At 43.9% G+C, this 19,437-nt stretch overlaps 1 protein-coding gene across 2 annotated transcripts in view; it reads left to right on the forward strand.

The window, feature by feature from the left end:
• The window catches only part of CTCF (CCCTC-binding factor), a 336,867-nt gene extending 317,661 nt beyond the window's left edge, over window positions 1–19,206 (forward strand). For both annotated transcript variants that reach the window (XM_063945251.1, XM_063945250.1), the window contains exons 10-11: window positions 17,344–17,532; window positions 17,681–19,206. In XM_063945251.1, coding sequence (XP_063801321.1) covers window positions 17,344–17,532; window positions 17,681–17,865 — 374 coding nt within the window. In that variant the 3' untranslated portion in view covers window positions 17,866–19,206. The remainder of the gene's footprint in view (window positions 1–17,343; window positions 17,533–17,680) is intronic.
• The last annotated feature ends 231 nt before the right edge of the window (window positions 19,207–19,437 follow it).

Consider the following 19,437-nt stretch of genomic DNA (forward strand, 5'->3'; position numbering starts at 1 on the left):
CTACACAAAAATTCAGAACACCCTCCGGGTCGTCCCATTATATCGGCAAGGGATTCCATTTATTACAAAATCTCTCAGTATCTGGATTATTACCTTCAGCCCCTCATACAGTCACATAAAATGTTCCTAAAGGACACCACTACCCTTATCAATAAATTGATCTCGGTTTCACCAGTTCCAGAGCACAGCATACTGTGCACGTTAGATGTAGTTCACTATACACTAACATTCCGCACGATTTGGGCATTCAAGCTGTCAGATCTTTTTTAACTGATAATGAGCTATATACAGGACCAGATTTGTCTTTCTTTCTGACTTTACTAGATCTCACTCTAAAACGCAACTACTTCCTTTTTGACAATAGATGGTATCGCCAGCGGCGGGGCAGCGCAATGGGTTCTTGCGTGGCTCCGTCGTTTGCGAACATCTATATGTTCAAAATTGAACAGGATTTAATTCTCTCTAATAGAGAGATTGTGGATAATCTACTTTGGATAATCCGGTACATAGATGACCTTCTGCTAATTTGGACAGGCACCAAGTTGCAGTTAGAATCACAGTTGTTGCACATCAACACCTTGGACCCTACAATTAAATTTACTTGGGACATAAGTGATACAGAAGTTCACTATTTGGATGTGAACATATCACTTGAACAAGGAGTTATACACACTGGCCTATACAAGAAGCCTACTGATAGAAATACCTATCTACATGCACATAGCCAACATCCACCAGCATGCATCAAAGGCCTGCCATACTCACAATTCTTGCGAGTATGCAGAATTTCAGATGCACAAGACAAAGCTGTTGCAGATATAGATGCCATGATTATACAATTCATGCAACGAGGTTACAAATATGCAGCTTTACAACAGGCAAAAAGGAAAGCTTTGGCTCTCCCCAGGGCACAACTGTTAGCGCCAGCCATATCCAGAACCGCATTACAGAATAAACAGGTGTTTGTGCAGCAATACCATCCATTCAGTACATCGATTTCTAGGAAAGCAAAACAATTGTGGCCAACAATAGCTCTAGATCCTGATCTCCAGTTTGCTAAAAACACAAGCATTTTACCTAGTTTCACTAGGAACAAAAATTTAAAGGATATTCTAGTTAAGAATGATATTTCTACCACCAGCAGCACATATCAGTCACACTTTTTGAGTCGCAAGCCGGGTTGCTATAGATGCACAGGCTGTATAACCTGCAGCTATATGGAGACCGGCAAAGATTTCAATCACCCACATACGGGGATTCGCATCCCTATAAAACACATACTTACCTGCAGCACCAGATTTGTCATTTACTACATCCGTTGCCCATGCGGATTGCTCTATATAGGTAAAACTACCTGTATGTTCAAGGAAAGAATGGCCACACATCGAATGCCATAAGACAAGCCCTGGAAGGGGCAAACCAAGATCAACCAGTGGCAAGACATTTCAAAATGTCTAAACATAATTTATCTTCACTCAAATACAAGATTATTGACCATGTTCCAGTTAATATCAGAGGGGGAGACAGAGCGAAACAGCTCTTACGTCTAGAAACCCACTGGATACATAGATTAAATACTGTATCACCAGCTTGGCTAAATGAGTACATTTCTTGGAATTGCTATATGTAAGTTGGTCTGAGTTGTCTTACCAATTGTCATGGTTACTCATCATTTGCTGTCACCCTTATGAAAGGTTTATTATCAATATTTGGTATGCTCCAGACTCACTATCAATCCTTTGCCATTCATATCTTTGTGTGGGAACAACATTTATTGTATAGTTTTGATTATGCCATGCAAATAGTTATCAAATAACTTGCCTGTACTTTAGCATTGACACAGTCTCATGATGTTGCAGTCATTCCACATGTACGTTTTGCATTCATTTTCATTGGCGCAACCCACCCCTTTAAGCGCCGCATAATTGTTATACTAATGCATGTGGAGCATTGAGTTCAGCCATAGCTATATCTAATCTTTATGGAAACTTGCACTATATTTAAGCAGATTAGATATCGTTCTTGTTGAGATTTGTTCTCGGTACGTTCTCAATTAAGTATGTTTCATGCTACAAGTCGTTCGGTACCATCATCACACCCTGTTAAAGATTCTCCTGTTTTTTGATCTTTGATTCTGTGTCTATGTATATACGTTTTGTGTTTTTTCCACATGGTTTGGTGTTTCTGTGTTTGTAAGGTCTCCTGGCAACGGCTTACGGGACTCTGGTGCGGTCCCGGCACCCGTCGCACTTGGTGTGACGTCATTGACCCCAGCCGCAGCCTCGGGACCACGAGTCCACATTGTGAGGGTTTTCACTCTATAAAGGTATGTGTTTATTTTTGTGTTGTATCCTGACGAAAGTTTTTATAATAAAACTGAAACGTTGATGACCGATAGGCTGCAATTGCCTTCATAATTTCTTTGCTTATCAAGTCCGGAGAGTGCCGCCAATCTTTCTCCATATAGATATATAGATATATATATAGATATATATATATATAGATATAGATTGCTCAAAAAAATAAAGGGAACACTTAAACAACACAATGTAACTCCAAGTCAATCACACTTCTGTGAAATCAATCTGTCCACTTAGGAAGCAACACTGATTGACAATCAATTTCACATGCTGTTGTGCAAATGGAATAGACAACAGGTGGAAATTATAGGCAATTAGCAAGACACCCCCAATAAAGGAGGAGTTCTGCAGGTGGTGACCACAGACCACGTCTCCGCTCCTATGCTTTCTGGCTGATGTTTTGGTCACTTTTGATAGCTGGTGGTGCTTTCACTCTAGTGGTAGCATGAGACTGAGTCTACAACCCACACAAGTGACTCAGGTAGTGCAGCTCATCCAAGATGGCACATCAATGCAAGCTATGGCAAGAAGGTTTGCTGTGTCTGTCAGCGTAGTGTCCAGAGCATGGAGGAGCTACCATAAGACAGGCCAGTACATCAGGAGACGTGGTGGAGGCCGTAGAAGGGCAACAACCCAGCAGCAGGACCGCTACCTCCGCCTTCGTGCAAGGAGGAACAGGAGGAGCACTGCCAGAGCCCTGCAAAATGACCTCCAGCAAGCCACAAATGTGCATGTGTCTACTCAAACGATCAGAAACGGACTCCATGAGGGTGGTATTAGGGCCCGACGTCCACAGGTGGGGGTTGTGCTTACAGCCCAACACCATGCAGGACGTTTGGCATTTGCCAGAGAACACCAAGATTGGCAAATTCGCCACTGGCGCCCTGTGCTCTTCACAGATGAAAGCAGGTTCTCACTGAGCACATGTGACAGAGTCTGGAGATGCCAAGGAGAACGTTCTGCTGCCTGCAACAGCCTCCAGCATGACCGGTTTGTCAGTGGGTCAGTAATGGTGTGTGATGGCATTTCTTTGGGGGAACGCACAGCCTTCTATGTGCTTACCAGAGGTAGCCTGACTGCCATTAGGTTCCGAGATGAGATCCTCAGACCCCTTATGAGACCATATGCTGGTGCGGTTGGCCCTGGGTTCCTCCTAATGCAAGACAATGCTAGACCTCATGTGGCTGGAGTGTCAGCAGTTCCTGCAAGACAAAGGCATTGATCCTATGGACTGGCCTGCCGCTTCCCCAGACCTGAATCTAATTGAGCACATCTGGGACATCATGTCTCGCTCCATCCACCAACAGACTGTCCAGGAGTTGGCGGATATTTTAGTCCAGGTTTGGGAGGAGATCCCTCAGGAGACCATCCGCCACCTCATCAGGAGCTGACTCCAAATCCAGACCTCTATGGTTTAATGTAATAAATTTGATTTCCATTGATTCATTTTTGTGTGATTTTGTTGTCAGCACATTCAACTATGTAAAGAACAAAGCATTTATGAATATTTCATTCATTCAGATCTAGGATGTGTTATTTTAGTGTTCCCTTAATTTTTTTGAGCAGTATATATTCTATACATCTTAGTATATTTCTCTGTGTTTTTCAGTCACCCCATACCGATTCATTTCTCTATGTCCTGCTTTTATTAGCACATAAATCGGGATTACGGTATTCCTATTGTTTGGCTATATTGTACTGTGTGCCTCACGTCCCTTACATCTCCCACTCCACCAGTGTTCCTCGTGGCCAACCAAGACCCACCCTTGGCTGCCTTCTATTGTATGTTAAATACTTTGGTAACACGTCTTGGGCCTCCTTTGGAACTACCTGTGCTATAGCATCCACAACTTGTCCCTGTAGCTAATCCTTATTGGGCGGATACACTATCTAACCAGATACAGATTTTGAATAAATCCTTGGCTAAACAGAAGTCTACACCTCAGCCCTAAGGGGTCCTCTAAGCGTGTGGTTTCCTCCTCTCAATCCACTTATGTTTCAGGTACTACTTCTGATGAAGATGGGGCCTATATTGATCCTACTGATTCTGACTCGGCGGTCTCTGATGGGGAGCATGTACCTCAGGATCATGTCACTGAATTAGTAGAAGCTATCAAAATGGTTCTCCAGATTGATGAAGAAGCTGATCCCACTACTGCATCAAAAAAGCCTGATAAATTGAAAGTGGCAAAAGTAGTTTTTCTTCACTCTGACCTTTTTAATTGACATACATCAAGAGGCTTGGGTCTCCCCAGGAAAAAAAGTTTGCCCTATCCAAGAAGATGTTGGCGCGTTTTCCTATCCCTGCGGATTTGACTAACAAGTGGGAAACTCCACCTCCGGTCGACTCTCATGTTGCCCGGATTGTGGTTTCCTCTTCTCTGCCTGTCACCTCCCTGAAGGAACCATCAGATAAGCATGTGGAGGGATGCCTGAAGTGTATTTATTCACAGGCCCACTATTGCGGTCTCCTGGGCTGCAAAAGCTATTGATGCGTGGGTCCAGGTGTTGGAGGAGGAGCTACCTCAGGATATTTCTGACATTGCCAAACAATGTCTGTCTCTTATTACTACCGCCTCCCATTATATTGAAGAGGCGTCCTCTGAGGCAGGAATTCTGGCGTCCACTACGTCTATTTTGGCTCGCCGGATTCTATGGTTGCGGTCCTAGAAGGTGTACCTAGAATCCAAGAAGACTCTAGAGGTGCTTCCTTTTAAGAGTGACACCTATTTGGAGAATACAGTATCTTAATAAGATCGTAACTGACTAAGCCTCTGCCAAGTCTGCGTGCCTTCCTAATACTACTTCTACTCCGAAAGCTAAAAGTACTACCTTTCATTCCTTTCGGACTTCAGGTAAATCAAAGGGTCACGGATACTCGAGCAAGCCTGGTACTTCCAAGGCCGGTAAGCCCAAATCAAAACATTCCTGGCCTGCCTGTCAGGCTGCTTCCAAACAGGACAAGGTGGCTCCAGGATCAACAGTTGGTAATCCCTTCTGGATTCCCAACTGGGTCCTCTTGACAACGGACGCCAGTCTGAGGGGCTGGGGCGCGTTTTAGTTGAGCAACACTCCAGGGTCGCTTGTCCAAGGAGGAGTCTCCTCCCCATCAACATTCTGGAACTATGGGCAGTGTTCAATGTGTTGACACTAGCCCTGCCTCTCTTAAGGAACAGGCCTGTTCAAGTACAGACAGACATCACCACTGTGGTGGTGTACATAAATCATCAAAGCAGCACTCGAAGCAAACAAGCAATGAGGAAAGTGTCTAGAATTCTTCAATGGGTGAAACGCCATCTGCCAGCAATATCGGCAGTGTTAATTTCGGGTGTCCTCAACTTGTAAGTGGATTTCCCCAGTCGTCAGGACGTCCACGCCGGAGAGTGGAGCCTTCATCCGGAGGTTTTTCAACTCGTAGTGGACAAGTGGTGCCTACCAGATGTAGACCTCATGGCATCTCGACACAATCACAATGTTCCGGTCTTCGGTTCAAGGACAAGGGATCCTTAAGCAGTGTTTGTGGACGTACTAGCAATTCCATGGAATTTTCGTCTGCCATATGTGTTCAAGCAAGGAGGAATACTACGTCTAGTCGCTCCAGCGTGGCCCAGACGGCATTGGTTCTCAGACCTGCAGGGTCTCTCAATGGAACGTCCTCTACTACTTCCTTAATACCCAGACCTCCTCGTTCAGGGCCCTTGTGACTACCCAGACCTGGCCAGACTGGCTTTGACGGCACGGCTCATTAGGCGTCACTCCTAAGGGCCAAAGGATTCTCTGAGGCGGTCATCCAAACAATGCTGGAGGCCCGTAAACCGGCTTCAGCTCAGATTTACTACAGTGTCTGGAACTCTTACTTCACCTGGTGAGCTGCTAAGAAATACAATGTTTACAAGTTCAGAACCTCATGGCTTCTGGCTTTTCTGAAACATGGCCTGGACTTAATCCTTCGTCTTGCCTCCCTCAAGGTTTATATATCTGCCTTGTATGTGTGGTTTCAGAGAAAAATTGTGTCTATTCCTGACGTTCCTACATTCACTCAGGGTATTTTGCGGATACAGTCTCCCTATGTCCCTCCTGTGGCTCCATGGGATCGATTTGTTGTCCGGATGCCCTGCAAGGGTCTACCTTTGAGCCTATTGATTTTGTGAACCTGAAATGGCTTACTATTAAGGTCCTGTTCCTGTTGGCTATTGCCTGTGCTAGGAGGGTGTAGGACTTAGGCGCTTTGTCCTGTCGTCCGCCCTTCCTGATATTTATTGTGACCGTGCATTTCTCCTTTCTCGCCCTGGTTATCTGCCTAAGGTGGTGTCATCGTTCCACCTTAACCAAGAGATTGTGGTTCTGGCCTTTATCTCTCCTGGTTTGTATTTCAAAGAGAGGTCTTTGGATGGGGTACGGGCTCTCCGTATTTATGTGTAGAGGACTGCCTCTGTTCGGAGGTCTGATTCCCTCTTCATACTGTTTGGTGTTCACAAACGTGGCTGGCCTGCACACAAGCAAACCTTGCCTAGATGGATTAGAATGGTGATTGCACAAGCTTATGCGCAGGCTGGCCTCCCAGCTCCTGCTGCTGTTAAGGCCCATTCTACTTGGTCTGTTGGACCTTCTTGGGTGGCTTGGCGTTGCGCGTCTGCAGAGCAATTGTGCAAGGCTGCTACGTGGTTCTCAGTGAACACATTAATCATGTTCTATGCCTTTGATACTTCCGCCTCCAAGGGTGCTTCCTTTGGACGCTGGGTTCTTGTGCCCGCTACAGTGCGTCCCCTCCCTTGAGGACTGCTTTAGGACATCCCCGATGTTATTTCCTGTGTAATCCCAGTGTACTCCGCTGCAGAAAAGGAGATTTATGGTAGACTTACTATTGTTAAATCTTTCTGCGAGGTACTCTGGATTCCACAGGGCGCCCACCCTGACTCTGTTTGTATGGCATTAGCTGCTGGTCCCTTCTCCTGTCGTGAGAACGTGGTTCTATGTGACTAACATCTACCGTGTCTACCTGCTACTGCACTGGTGTACAAAACTGAGCTCCTGTGCACGGAGGAGGTGTTATCTAGAGCAGGCGGTGCATCCTGGGAACAGTTAGTCTATTTGTGTCTCGGATCAAGATCCAACTCTACACCCTGATGTTATTCCCTGTGGAATCCAGTGTACCTTGCAGAAAGATTTAACAATGGTAAGTCTACCATAAATCTCCTTTTTTTTTGGGGGGGGATCCAATTAACCTTCCAGTATATTTTTGGGTTGTGGGAGGAAACCGGAGAACCCGGAGGAAACCCACGCAAGTACGGGTAGAATATGCAAACTCCACACAGTTGGGCCATGGTGGGAATCGAATCCCTGACCTCAGTGCTGTGAGGCAGTAATGCTAACCATTACATCTTCACAGCAACAGTATTTATAGGTGATGAGGGCAGCTCTGTTTGTTGGAAAGATGTCGTTCTGTGACTGTCATATTGAAAATCACTGAGCTCTTCAGTATTCAAAATGTAACATAGTAACATAGTATTTGAGGTTGAATAGAAGCAAATTGCCCATCGTGTTCAACCTGTTAAGTTGTGATGATTCTACATACTTGCTGAATAATGTTTTATGACTAGTTAGCTACTATAACTCGTGTTACTCCCAGATTAACCACGTTGATATTTTAAGTATTATAACCTTGGAAAGCTTTTTCATTCAGAAATGTATCCATTCCTTTTTTAAATCCAATGAAAGAGTCCGCCATTACCACCTTTCCTGCCAGGGAATTCCACATCCTAATTTTTTTTTTTTTTTTCTATTTAATTTTATTTTCCTGAGTGCATCCACAGATCTCATTTTTTTTGTATCTTCATGTATATAGCAATCATAGGTGTGTGCAGATGCCGACAAGGGGATGCCGCTCTGGGACTTCCTCCCACCTCCGTTGCATTCGTTACTTTCCTCCAGTCGCAGCGACTGCCCACGTGTCCTAAACTGTGTTCTTTTAATAAATAATTCCCCTGATAACTTTGTGATGTCCCTTTACATATTTGAAGATATTAATAATATCTCCTCTTAGGCGCCTCTTTTCTAGTGTATACATATTCAGCCTAGTAAGTATTTCCTTATAGACCAGACCTTCCAGGCCTTTAATCAATTTAGTAGCTCGCCTTTGAACACTTTCGAGTTCACTGATGTCTTTTTTTTTTTATACAATGGTGCCCAAAACTGAACACCATATTCCAGGTGCGGACGTACCAGTGCCTTATACAGCGGCATGATTACATCTGAGATCCTCTTGTCTCAATTCCCCTTTTTATGCACGCTAGCACCTTACTTGCCTTCTTTACTGCATTTTGACAGTGTATGGTTTATTAAGCCTATTATCAATGAATACACCCAAATCTTTTTCCAACTGTTTCCCCTAGGCGTTCCCCATTTAATATGTAGGATGCAAGTTTGTTTTTAGTCCCAAAATGCATAACCTTGCATTTGTCTGTAGGGAACCTCATTTTCCATTTAGACGCCCAGAGTTCAAGTTTAGATAGATCATTCTGCAATGACTCCACATCCAATTCTAAATTCATTACCTTACACAGTTTAGTATCATCTGCAAAGATTGACACTGTGCTTTCCAGGCCTATATCTAGGTCATTGATAAATATGTTGAACAGTAGTGGTCCGAGTTCGGACCCTTGTGGTATTCCGCTGACTACTGGGGACCAGGTTGATGACTTCCCGTTGACCACTACTTGCTGTACCCTGCTATCCAACCAGCTGCTTATGCATGTGCAAATAGTTTTTCCTAGGCCAAGCTCCTTTAATTTGATCATCAGTCTCCTGTGAGGAACTGTATCGAAGGCATTTGCAAAATCTAGGAAGACCACATCCACTGCTTTTCCTTGATCAAGATTATTGCTCACTACCTCGTAGAAGCTAATTAAGTTAGTCTGACATGACCTGTCCCTCACAAACCCATGCTGGTTCTTGCTAATAATCCTAGCGGACTGTAGATACTCCTGTATGCCGTCCCTTAGAATTCCTTCCAATATTTTCCCCACTATAGATGTTAAACTAACTGGTCTGTAGTTTCCCGGAAGATCTTTGGATCTTTTTTTAAATAATGGCACTACCTCAGCTATACGCCAATCCTTCGGTACCATGCCTGATCTAATTGAACTATTGAAAATCAAGTATAGGGGTCGTGCTAGTTGTGAACTAAGCTCCATAAGAACCCTCGGGTGAAGTCCATCAGGACCAGGTGATTTATTAATCTTAATTTTGCTTAGTCTCTCCCGGACTACTTCTTCGCTTAAACAAGTATCTGACCATGAATCATTACTGTCAAAATTGTTATGCTCTACTCCCACCATCAGTTCTTCACTGGTGAATACTGCTGAAAAGAATTTGTTCAGTATTTCCGCTTTTATTTAGTCATTTATCAATTCTCCTAATTCATCTTTTAATGGACCTATATTCTCCTTTTTTAACCTTTCATCTTTTATGTATTTTTAAAAAACTTTTTAGGATTGGTTTTACTCTCTATAGCGATTTGCTTTTCATTTTCCATTTTAGGCGCTCTTACTGCTTTTTTGCGTTTCTTATTACACTCCTTGTAATACTTGAAAGACTCCTTTCCATTAGATTGAAATGCTTTGAAAGCCTTTTTTTTTTTTTTTTTAGCCATTTCTGCCCTTAACCTTCTTGTTAAGCCACATCGGTTTGAGTTTAATATTCCTGCGTTTACTGCCCATGGGAATAAAGTTATGAATATTGCTATCCAGCAACCCTTTTAAAACATCCCACATTTCCGAAGTGTTCTTGTTATTAAACAGAACCTCCCACTCTGTCGTTAAGTGCACATCTAAGCATACTGAGATTAGCCTTCCTAAAGTTAAAAGTTTTGGTGGAACCCCTGTAGTTATGTTTCCTGAAACTGTTGTCGAATGTGATCATATAGTGATCACTGTTACCCAAAGTCTCCCCAACTTTAGTGTTTGATATAATGTCCACATTATTAGTAATTACTAGATCTAGGGTAGTTTTACCCCTAGTTGCGTCCTCGACTAATTGAGACAAGTAGTGATCCCTAAACATATTTAAGAACCTGCTGCCCCTCGCTTTAGCACATGAATCGTTGCTCCAGTTTATATCCGGGTAATTAAAATCCCCAATCACAAGGATGTCCCCCAATCCCACAGCAGTTTTGATTTGCTGCAATAGTTCTTCCTCATATATGCTAATATCCAGCTGTTTGTAGCACGTGCCTATGACTAGTTTTTTTGCATCAATTCCACTTGAGATTTCAACCCACATTATCACCAGTCTCCTCATAGATCACCTCCTTTAGGTATGGTTTAAGTGATGGTTAAACATAAAGACATACACCTCCTCCTCTTTTGTTAGCCCTGCCCTCTTGAAAAGAGAATACCCCTCCAAGTTAGCAACCCAGTCGTGAGAGTTGTCCCATGTTTCCGTAATGCCTATAATGTCATACTCCGCCTTTGATGCTAACAATTCCAATTCCCCCATTTTACCTGCTAGACTTCTTGCGTTTGCAAGCATACATTTTAGTTTATCTGTTCCTTTGTTTGTTTTCTCTAACGTCCTAGTGGATGCTGGGGACTCCGTCAGGACCATGGGGAATAGCGGCTCCGCAGGAGACAGGGCACAAAAGCAAGCTTTTAGGATCACATGGTGTGTACTGGCTCCTCCCCCTATGACCCTCCTCCAAGCCTCAGTTAGGTTTTTGTGCCCGGCCGAGAAGGGTGCAATCTAGGTGGCTCTCTTAAAGAGTTGCTTAGAAAAAGTTTTTAGGTTCTTTATTTTCAGTGAGTCCTGCTGGCAACAGGCTCACTGCATCGAGGGACTTAGGGGAGAGATTTTCAACTCACCTGCGTGCAGGATGGATTGGATTCTTAGGCTACTGGACATAGCTCCAGAGGGAGTCGGAACACAGGGCTCGCCCTGGGGTTCGTCCCGGAGCCGCGCCGCCGACCCCCCTTGCAGATGCTGAAGATGAAGAGGTCCGGAACCAGGCGGCAGAAGACTCTCAGTCTTCATCAGGTAGCGCACAGCACTGCAGCTGTGCGCCATTGTTGTCAGCACACTTCACACAGCGGTCACGGAGGGTGCAGGGCGCTGGGGGGGGCGCCCTGGGCAGCAATGTATAATACCTGTATGGCGAAAAATACATCACATATAGCCCTTGAGGCTATATGGATGTATTTAACCCCTGCCAGATATCTAAAACTCCGGAGAAGAAGCCCGCCGAAAAGGGGGCGGGGCCTATTCTCCTCAGCACACAGCGCCATTTTCCCTCACAGAAAGGCTGGTGGGAAGGCTCCCATGATCTCCCCTGCACTGCACTGCACTACAGAAACAGGGTTAAAACAGAGAGGGGGGGCACTGATTTGGCGATATGTATATATATTAAAATGCTATAAAAGGAACACTTATATAAAGGTTGTCCCTGGATAATTATAGCGTTTTGGTGTGTGCTGGCAAACTCTCCCTCTGTCTCCCCAAAGGGCTAGTGGGTCCTGTCCTCTATCAGAGCATTCCCTATGTGTGTGCTGTATGTCGGTACGTGTGTGTCGACATGTATGAGGAAAATATTGGTGAGGAGGCGGAGCAAATTGCCTGTAATGGTGATGTCACTCTCTAGGGAGTCGACACCGGAATGGATGGCTTATTTATGGAAATTACGTGACAATGTCAACACGCTGCAAGCCGGTTGACGACATGAGAGGGCCGGCGAACAAATTAGTATCTGTCCAGGCGTCTCAAACACCGTCAGGGGCTGTAAAATGCCCATTTACCTCAGTCGGTCGACACAGACCCAGACACGGACACTGATTTCAGTGTCGACGGTGAAGAAACAAACGTATTTTCTTTTAGGGCCACACGTTAAGGGCAATGAAGGAGGTGTTACATATTTCTGATACTCCAATTACCACAAAAAAGGGTATTATGTGTGAGGTGAAAAAACTACCTGTAGTTTTTCCTGAATCAGATAAATTAAATGAAGTGTGTGATGATGCGTGGGTTTCCCCCGATAGAAAATTATTGGCGGTATACCCTTTCCCGCCAGAAGTTAAGGCGCGGTGGGAAACACCCCTCAGGGTGGATAAGGCGCTCACACGCTTACCAGAACAAGTGGCGGTACCATCTACGGATAGGGCCGTACTTAAGGAGCCAGCTGATAGGAGGCTGAAAAATATCCTAAAAAGTATACACACACATGCTGGTGTTATACTGCGACCAGCGATCGCCTCAGCCTGGATGTGCAGAGCTGAGGTGGCTCGGTCGGATTCCCTGACTAAAAATATTGATACCTTTGACAGGGACAGTATTTTATTGACTATAGAGCATTTAAAGGATGCATTTCTATATATGCGAGATGCGCAGAGGGATATTTGCACTCTGGCATCAAGAGTAAATGCGATGTCCATATCTGCAAGAAGATGTTTATGGACACGACAGTGGTCAGGTGATGCAGATTCCAAACGGCACAAAGATGTATTGCCGTATAAAGGGGAGGAGTTATTTGGGGTCGGTCCATGGGACCTGGTGGCCAGGGCAACTGCTGGAAAATCCACCGTTTTTTACCCTAAGTCACATCTCTGCAGAAAAAGACACCGTCTTTTCAGCCTCAGTCCTTTCGTCCCTATAAGAGTCATATCTGCCCAGGGATAGAGGAAAGGGAAGAAGACTGCAGCAGGCAGCCCATTCCCAGGAACAGAAGCCCTCCACCGCTTCTACCAAGTTCTCAGCATGACGCTGGGACCGTACAGGACCCCTGGATCCTACAAGTAGTATCCAAGGGGTACAGATTGGAATGTCGAGAGGTTTCCCCCCTCGCAGGTTCCTGTAGTCTGCTGTACCAATGTCTCCCCCCGACAGGGAGGCAGTATTGAAAACAATTCACAAGCTGTATTCCCAGCAGGTGATAATAAAATTACCCCTCCGACAACAAGGAAAGGGGTATTACTCCACACTATATGGTGGTACTGAAGGCTAGGTGAGACCTATTCTAAATCTGAAAAATTTGAACACTTGCAAGGGTTCAAATCCAGATGGAGTCACTCAGAGCAGTGATAGCAAAGAACAAGGGGACTATATGGTGTCCCGGGACATCAGGGATGCTTACCTCCATGTCCCAAAATTTGCCTTTTCTCACCAAGGGTACCTCAGGTTCGTGGTACAGAACTGTCACTATCAGTTTCAAGACGATGCCGTTGGATTGTCCAAGGCACCCCGGGTCCTTACCAAGGTAATGACCGAAAGGAGGATTCGTCTTCAAAGAAAATGGACGACCTCCTGATAAGAACAAGGTCCAGAGAACAGTTGGAGGTCGGAGTAGCACTATCTCAAGTAGTTCTACGACAGCACGGGTGGATTCTAAATATTCCAAAACCGCAGTTGTTCCGACGACACGTCTGCTGGTCCTAGGGATGATTCTGGACACAGTCCAGGAAAAGGTGTTTCTCCCAGAGGAGAAAGCCAGGGAGTTATCCGAGCTAAGCGGGATCCTCCTAAAACCAGGAAAAGTGTCAGTGCATCATTGCACAAGAGTCCTGGTAAAAATGGTGGCTTATTACGAAGCGCTTCCATTCGGCAGATTTCACGCAAGAACTCTTCAGTGGGATCTGCTGGACAAATGGTCCGGATCGCATCTTCAGATGCATCAGCGGATAACCCTATATCCAAGGACAAGGGTGTCTCTCCTGTGGTGATTACAGAGTGCTCATCTTCTAGAGGGCCGCAGATTCGGCATTCAGGATTGGATGCTGGTGACCACGGAGGCCAGCCTGAGAGGCTGGGGAGCAGTCACACAAGGAGTGTGATCAAGTCTGGAGAATTCTCTCCACATAAATATACTGGAGCTAAGAGCAAATTTATAATGCTCTAAGCTTAGCAAGACCTCTGCTTCAAGGTCAGCCGGTATTGATCCAGTGGGATAACATCACGGCAGTCGCCCACGTAAACAGAAAGGGCGGCACAAGAAGCAGGAGGGCAGTGGCAAAACTGCAAGGATTTTTCGCTAGGCGGAAAATCATGTGATAGCACTGTCAGCAGTGTTCATTCCGGGAGTGGACGACTGGGAAGCAGACTTCCTCAGCAGGCACGACCTCCACCCGGGAGGGTGGGAATTTCATCGGGAAGTTTTCCGCATGATTGTGAACCGTTGGGAAAGACCAAAGGTGGACATGATGGCGTCCCGCCCGAACAAAAAATGGGACAGGTATTGCGCCAGGTCACGAGACCTTCAGGCGATAGCTGTGGACGTCCTGGTAACACCGTGGGTGTAACAGTCGGTGTATGTGTTCCCTCCTCTGCTTCTCATAACCAAGGTATTGAGAATTACAAGACATAGAGGAGTAAGAACTATACTCGTGGCTCCGGATTGGCCAAGAGGGACTTGGTAACCGGAACTTCAAGAGATGCTCACAGAGGACTAATGGCCTCGGGAGCTAAGAAGGGATTTGCTTTCAGCAAGTACCATGTCTGTTCCAAGAGGAACCGTGGCATCGGCCTTTAAGAAAGGACCTGCTCCAGCAGGGACCTTGTCTGTTCCAAGACTTACCGCGACTGCGTTTGACGGCATGGCGGTTTGAACGCCGGATCCTAAGGGAAAAGGCATTCCGGAAGAGGTCATACCTACCCTGGTCAAAGCCAGGAAGGAGGTGACCGCACAACGTTATCACCACATGTGGTAAAAATATGTTGCGTGGGTGAGGCCAGGAAGGCCCCACGAAAAAATTTCAACTAGGTCGATTTCTGCACTTCCTGCAAACAGGAGTGTCTATGAGCCTCAAATTGGTGTCCATTAAGGTTCAAGTTTCGGCCCTATAGATTTTCTTCCAGAAAGAATTGGCTTCAGTTCCTGAAGTCCAGACGTTTGTCAAGGGAGTATTGCATATACAGCCCTTGTGTGCCTCCAGTGGCACCGTGGGATCTCAACGTAGTGTTGGGATTCCTCAAATCATATTGGTTTGAACCACTCAAATCTGTGGATTTGAAATATCTCACATGGAAAGTGACCATGCTGTTGGCCCTGGCCTCGGCCAGGCGATTGTCAAAATTGGCGGCTTTGTCTTACAAAAGCCCATATTTGATTTTCCATTCGGACAGGGCAGAACTGCGGACTCGTCCCCAGTTTCTTCCTAAGGTGGTGTCAGCTTTTCACCTGAAACAACCTATTGTGGTGCCTGCGGCTACTAGGGACTTGGAGGACTCCAAGTTGCTAGACGTTGTCAGGGCCCTGAAAATATATATATATATATATATATATATATATATATATATATATATATATATATATATATAATTCCAGGACGGCTGGAGTCAGAAAGTCTGACTTGCTGTTTATATTGTAGGCACCCAAAAAGCTGGGTGCTCCTACTTCTAAGCAGACTATTGCTCGTTGGATTTGTAGTACAATTCAGCTTGCACATTCTGTGGCAGGCCTGCCACAGCCAAAATCTGTAAATGCCCATTCCACAAGGAAGGTGGGCTCATCTTGGGCGGCTGCCCGAGGGGTCTCGGCTTTACAACTTTGCCGAGCAGCTACTTGGTCAGGGGCAAAACACGTTTGCAAAATTCTACAAATTTGATACCCTGGCTGAGGAGGACCTGGAGTTCTCTCATTCGGTGCTGCAGAGTCATCCGCACTCTCCCGCCCGTTTGGGAGCTTTGGTATAATACCCATGGTCCTGACGGAGTCCCCAGCATCCACTAGGACGTTAGAGAAAATAAGATTTTACTTACCGATAAATCTATTTCTCATAGTCCGTAGTGGATGCTGGGCGCCCATCCCAAGTGCGGATTGTCTGCATTACTTGTACATAGTTATTGTTACAAAAAATCGGGTTATTATTGTTGTGAGCCATCTTTTTTAGAGGCTACTTCATTGTTATCATACTGTTAACTGGGTTCAAATCACAAGTTGTACGGTGTGATTGGTGTGGCTGGTATGAGTCTTACCCGGGATTCAAGATCCTTCCTTATTGTGTACGCTCGTCCGGGCACAGTACCTAACTGAGGCTTGGAGGAGGGTCATAGGGGGAGGAGCCAGTACACACCATGTGATCCTAAAAGCTTGCTTTTGTGCCCTGTCTCCTGCGGAGCCGCTATTCCCCATGGTCCTGACGGAGTCCCCAGCATCCACTACGGACTATGAGAAATAGATTTATCGGTAAGTAAAATCTTATTTTCCTAAAGATTTCCCATCCTGATTAACTAGTGCATCCGTAGAGTTACTGATACAGACTGTCCTTCTCGCTTCCTCTCCAACCCCACCGTACTTAGTATTACCCATCTTACTTTTCTCTTTGGTCAACCCAATGTTCCCGTCTAAATTCACTGCCCTGATACAAGTATTTTCCCTTAAGTCCCGTACAACATTTTCTATAGGCTGTAATGGTGACAAATAATTGTTATTTAATGCTTTAGCAATACCTTTCTTAACACTTTTATTAGAACCCATGTAAATACCCTTACCGGCTGTACTTTCCCTCCCCCTTCTCCACCCCCTTTTATTACACTACCACCATCCCTACTATACTAGCTGCATGAACCATAGTTTCTAGCTAAACCCTCCCCCCAGGCTCCTAGTTTAAAAGCTCCTACAAACCATCCTACCGCTCAGCACCGCAGCCCTTCCTCATTCAGGTGCAATCCGGCACGAGAAAAAAGATGGCGCCTGACTGAGAACACAAACCCTCTCTCCTACACCAGTCTCTGAGCCACACTTTTACCTCCCTACGTAGAACAGTTAATAGTTGGTAAATGCAGAAATCTGCATATGGAGACTGTAAGCGTAATTTTTGCCAAGACAAAATAGAAGTTAATATGTATTTTTTACGTTTACATCTATGAAGTCCAGTGTTAAATCTTTTAAGTGATACTTTATTAATTGATTTGTAAGGTGTGTTGTTTTTTTTAACATGAAAAGAGGACTGCAATATATTTGGGCAGCAATCCAAGAAATAAGTATTAATGTCTTAATTTTCAGAGGACAATGCTGAACCAGATCTGGAGGAGGATGAGGATGATGACGAGGATGATGACGAAGAGGATGACCTTCCAGTTGAGATAGAAGCTGAACATGACCATGAACCAGAGCAGCCCTTAAGTCCAATACCACCTCCTGCAAAGAAACGCAGGGGACGACCACCCGGAAAAGCAAATCAACAAAAGCAAAGTAAGCTTATTCTAGAAAATGCATACATATGTATTTGCTGTTAAATAATACATTATTATTTCTTTGATTCAGGCGTGAAGACCTGTTCTATTTAAACACATTCAGTCTCATATTTTCAAACTTTTATCCCTGTCCCTTCACCTTCCAGCTTCAGCTGTTATTCAAGTGGAAGATCAAAGTACTGGAGCCATTGAAAACATCATAGTTCACGTAAAGAAAGAGTCTGATATGGAAGCAGAAGTAGTAGTAGAGGCTCCACCGCCTCCCCCTACAGTGGATGCTCCAAATGGAGATCTCACTCCAGAAATGATCCTGAGCATGATGGACCGGTGATGATGGGCAGAATCACTGATTTCTCATTGTACTGACTCAGACTGTGTTTAAATGGCTCACTTCTATTTTATGGGAAATGTTTTAAACACTTTTTTTTTTTTGCTTTCAATTAATTTTAAGGACTTGTTTTACCATACCCGTACAGGGGAGAAAAGATGCAAGGCACATTGGCTGACCAAGGTTAACTTCTTAAATGTTTGGAAACAGGAAATCATGGACATAATAAAGCTGCATGTAGCTTTAATTGCATTTTACAGATGTTATTCAAGGAGGAGTAATTACTTTCACTGTTATATAATGTATTGGCAGTGAAATTTCAAGTGAAGATATTCCTAATTTAATTTAAAGACTGCAAAAAGTTTTTCCTTTTATAGCCAATCATTTCCTTCTAAATAGTAATAGGCATGTGTAACAAAACATTATAAACTTAAAACACAAATGGACTACAGTACAAAAAATTATATATATATATACCAGCTGCCTATTACTTTTTGCATAAAGTGTTGTATGTTTGTATTAGGGAACATTGAATTCTACTAAAGGCCTACCCTTTTATTGTAACAAACAATTATGGTTTACAGTACTACTAGATTGTTCCAGAGTAACACCTGATTGCAATAGAACATTGTTGTCTGCCATTAGCATGCTTAAAGTTTATTTTTGTTCTTTCCAAGCTCTTGCTTTGTTGTGCAAAACATGACTTTGTAAATAACTTTTTTATATATATTTTAATCTTTTTCTATCAAGAAATTTGAATAATTGTGGAAAGATGTTGTCAAAGTAATTTTAATTACTGACATGGGAAAATTTAAATATTGCATATATTAGACTCCAATTATGATTGTTTTCAATTCTGAACTGATATTTCTACATCACCCAAATGTTTCTAAGCTAAAACAAAAAAAAATTAACTTTTACTGATACTTAAGCTTCAAAGTATTCATGTTTGGATTCAGTGATGTAGGCTTTTTTTTTTTTCACACAAGCCTTTTCCCTTGACAATTTTTTTTTTTTTTTTGTCTGTATTTAATAACTTTAGATTCACCTTGGAATCATTCATATATTGTGAAAGTATGTACACGACATCATGTTTAAAGACCAATCCATTCCTTCTCTGTAATTTATATTTTCCCACTATATATTGCTTTTCAAGAGTTATCAGTTTAGAGATTTGAATAGGCTAAAATGTGGGTTTTTTCCCTTTGCTGTCCTGTGTGAACTTTTTCATTATTTGATGAGGCCAACGTTCATAAATTGTTAAGAATATTGTGATGAGCAAAAAAGTAGAGGATTTTTGAAATGCGAATGTACAACTGTACAGCTAATAAATGATTAATGTAGGCTTGAGTGTGATGCCTTCGTAACTAATCCACAATGGTGGTTCTAGCATTAATTGCAGATGTAACTTCATACAGTAGCAGTATACAGAAGTCCCAATCACCATAGGTGACATTAAAAGAAAGTGGTGGAATCAAATCTAGAACTAAAACATTTTTTGTCGTATGTCCTAGAGGATGCTGGGGTCACTTCAAGAACCATGGGGTATAGACGGGATCCTCAGGAGATATGGGC

The sequence above is a fragment of the Pseudophryne corroboree genome, chromosome 11, assembly GCF_028390025.1.
Source record: "Pseudophryne corroboree isolate aPseCor3 chromosome 11, aPseCor3.hap2, whole genome shotgun sequence".
NCBI lineage: Eukaryota > Metazoa > Chordata > Amphibia > Anura > Myobatrachidae > Pseudophryne > Pseudophryne corroboree.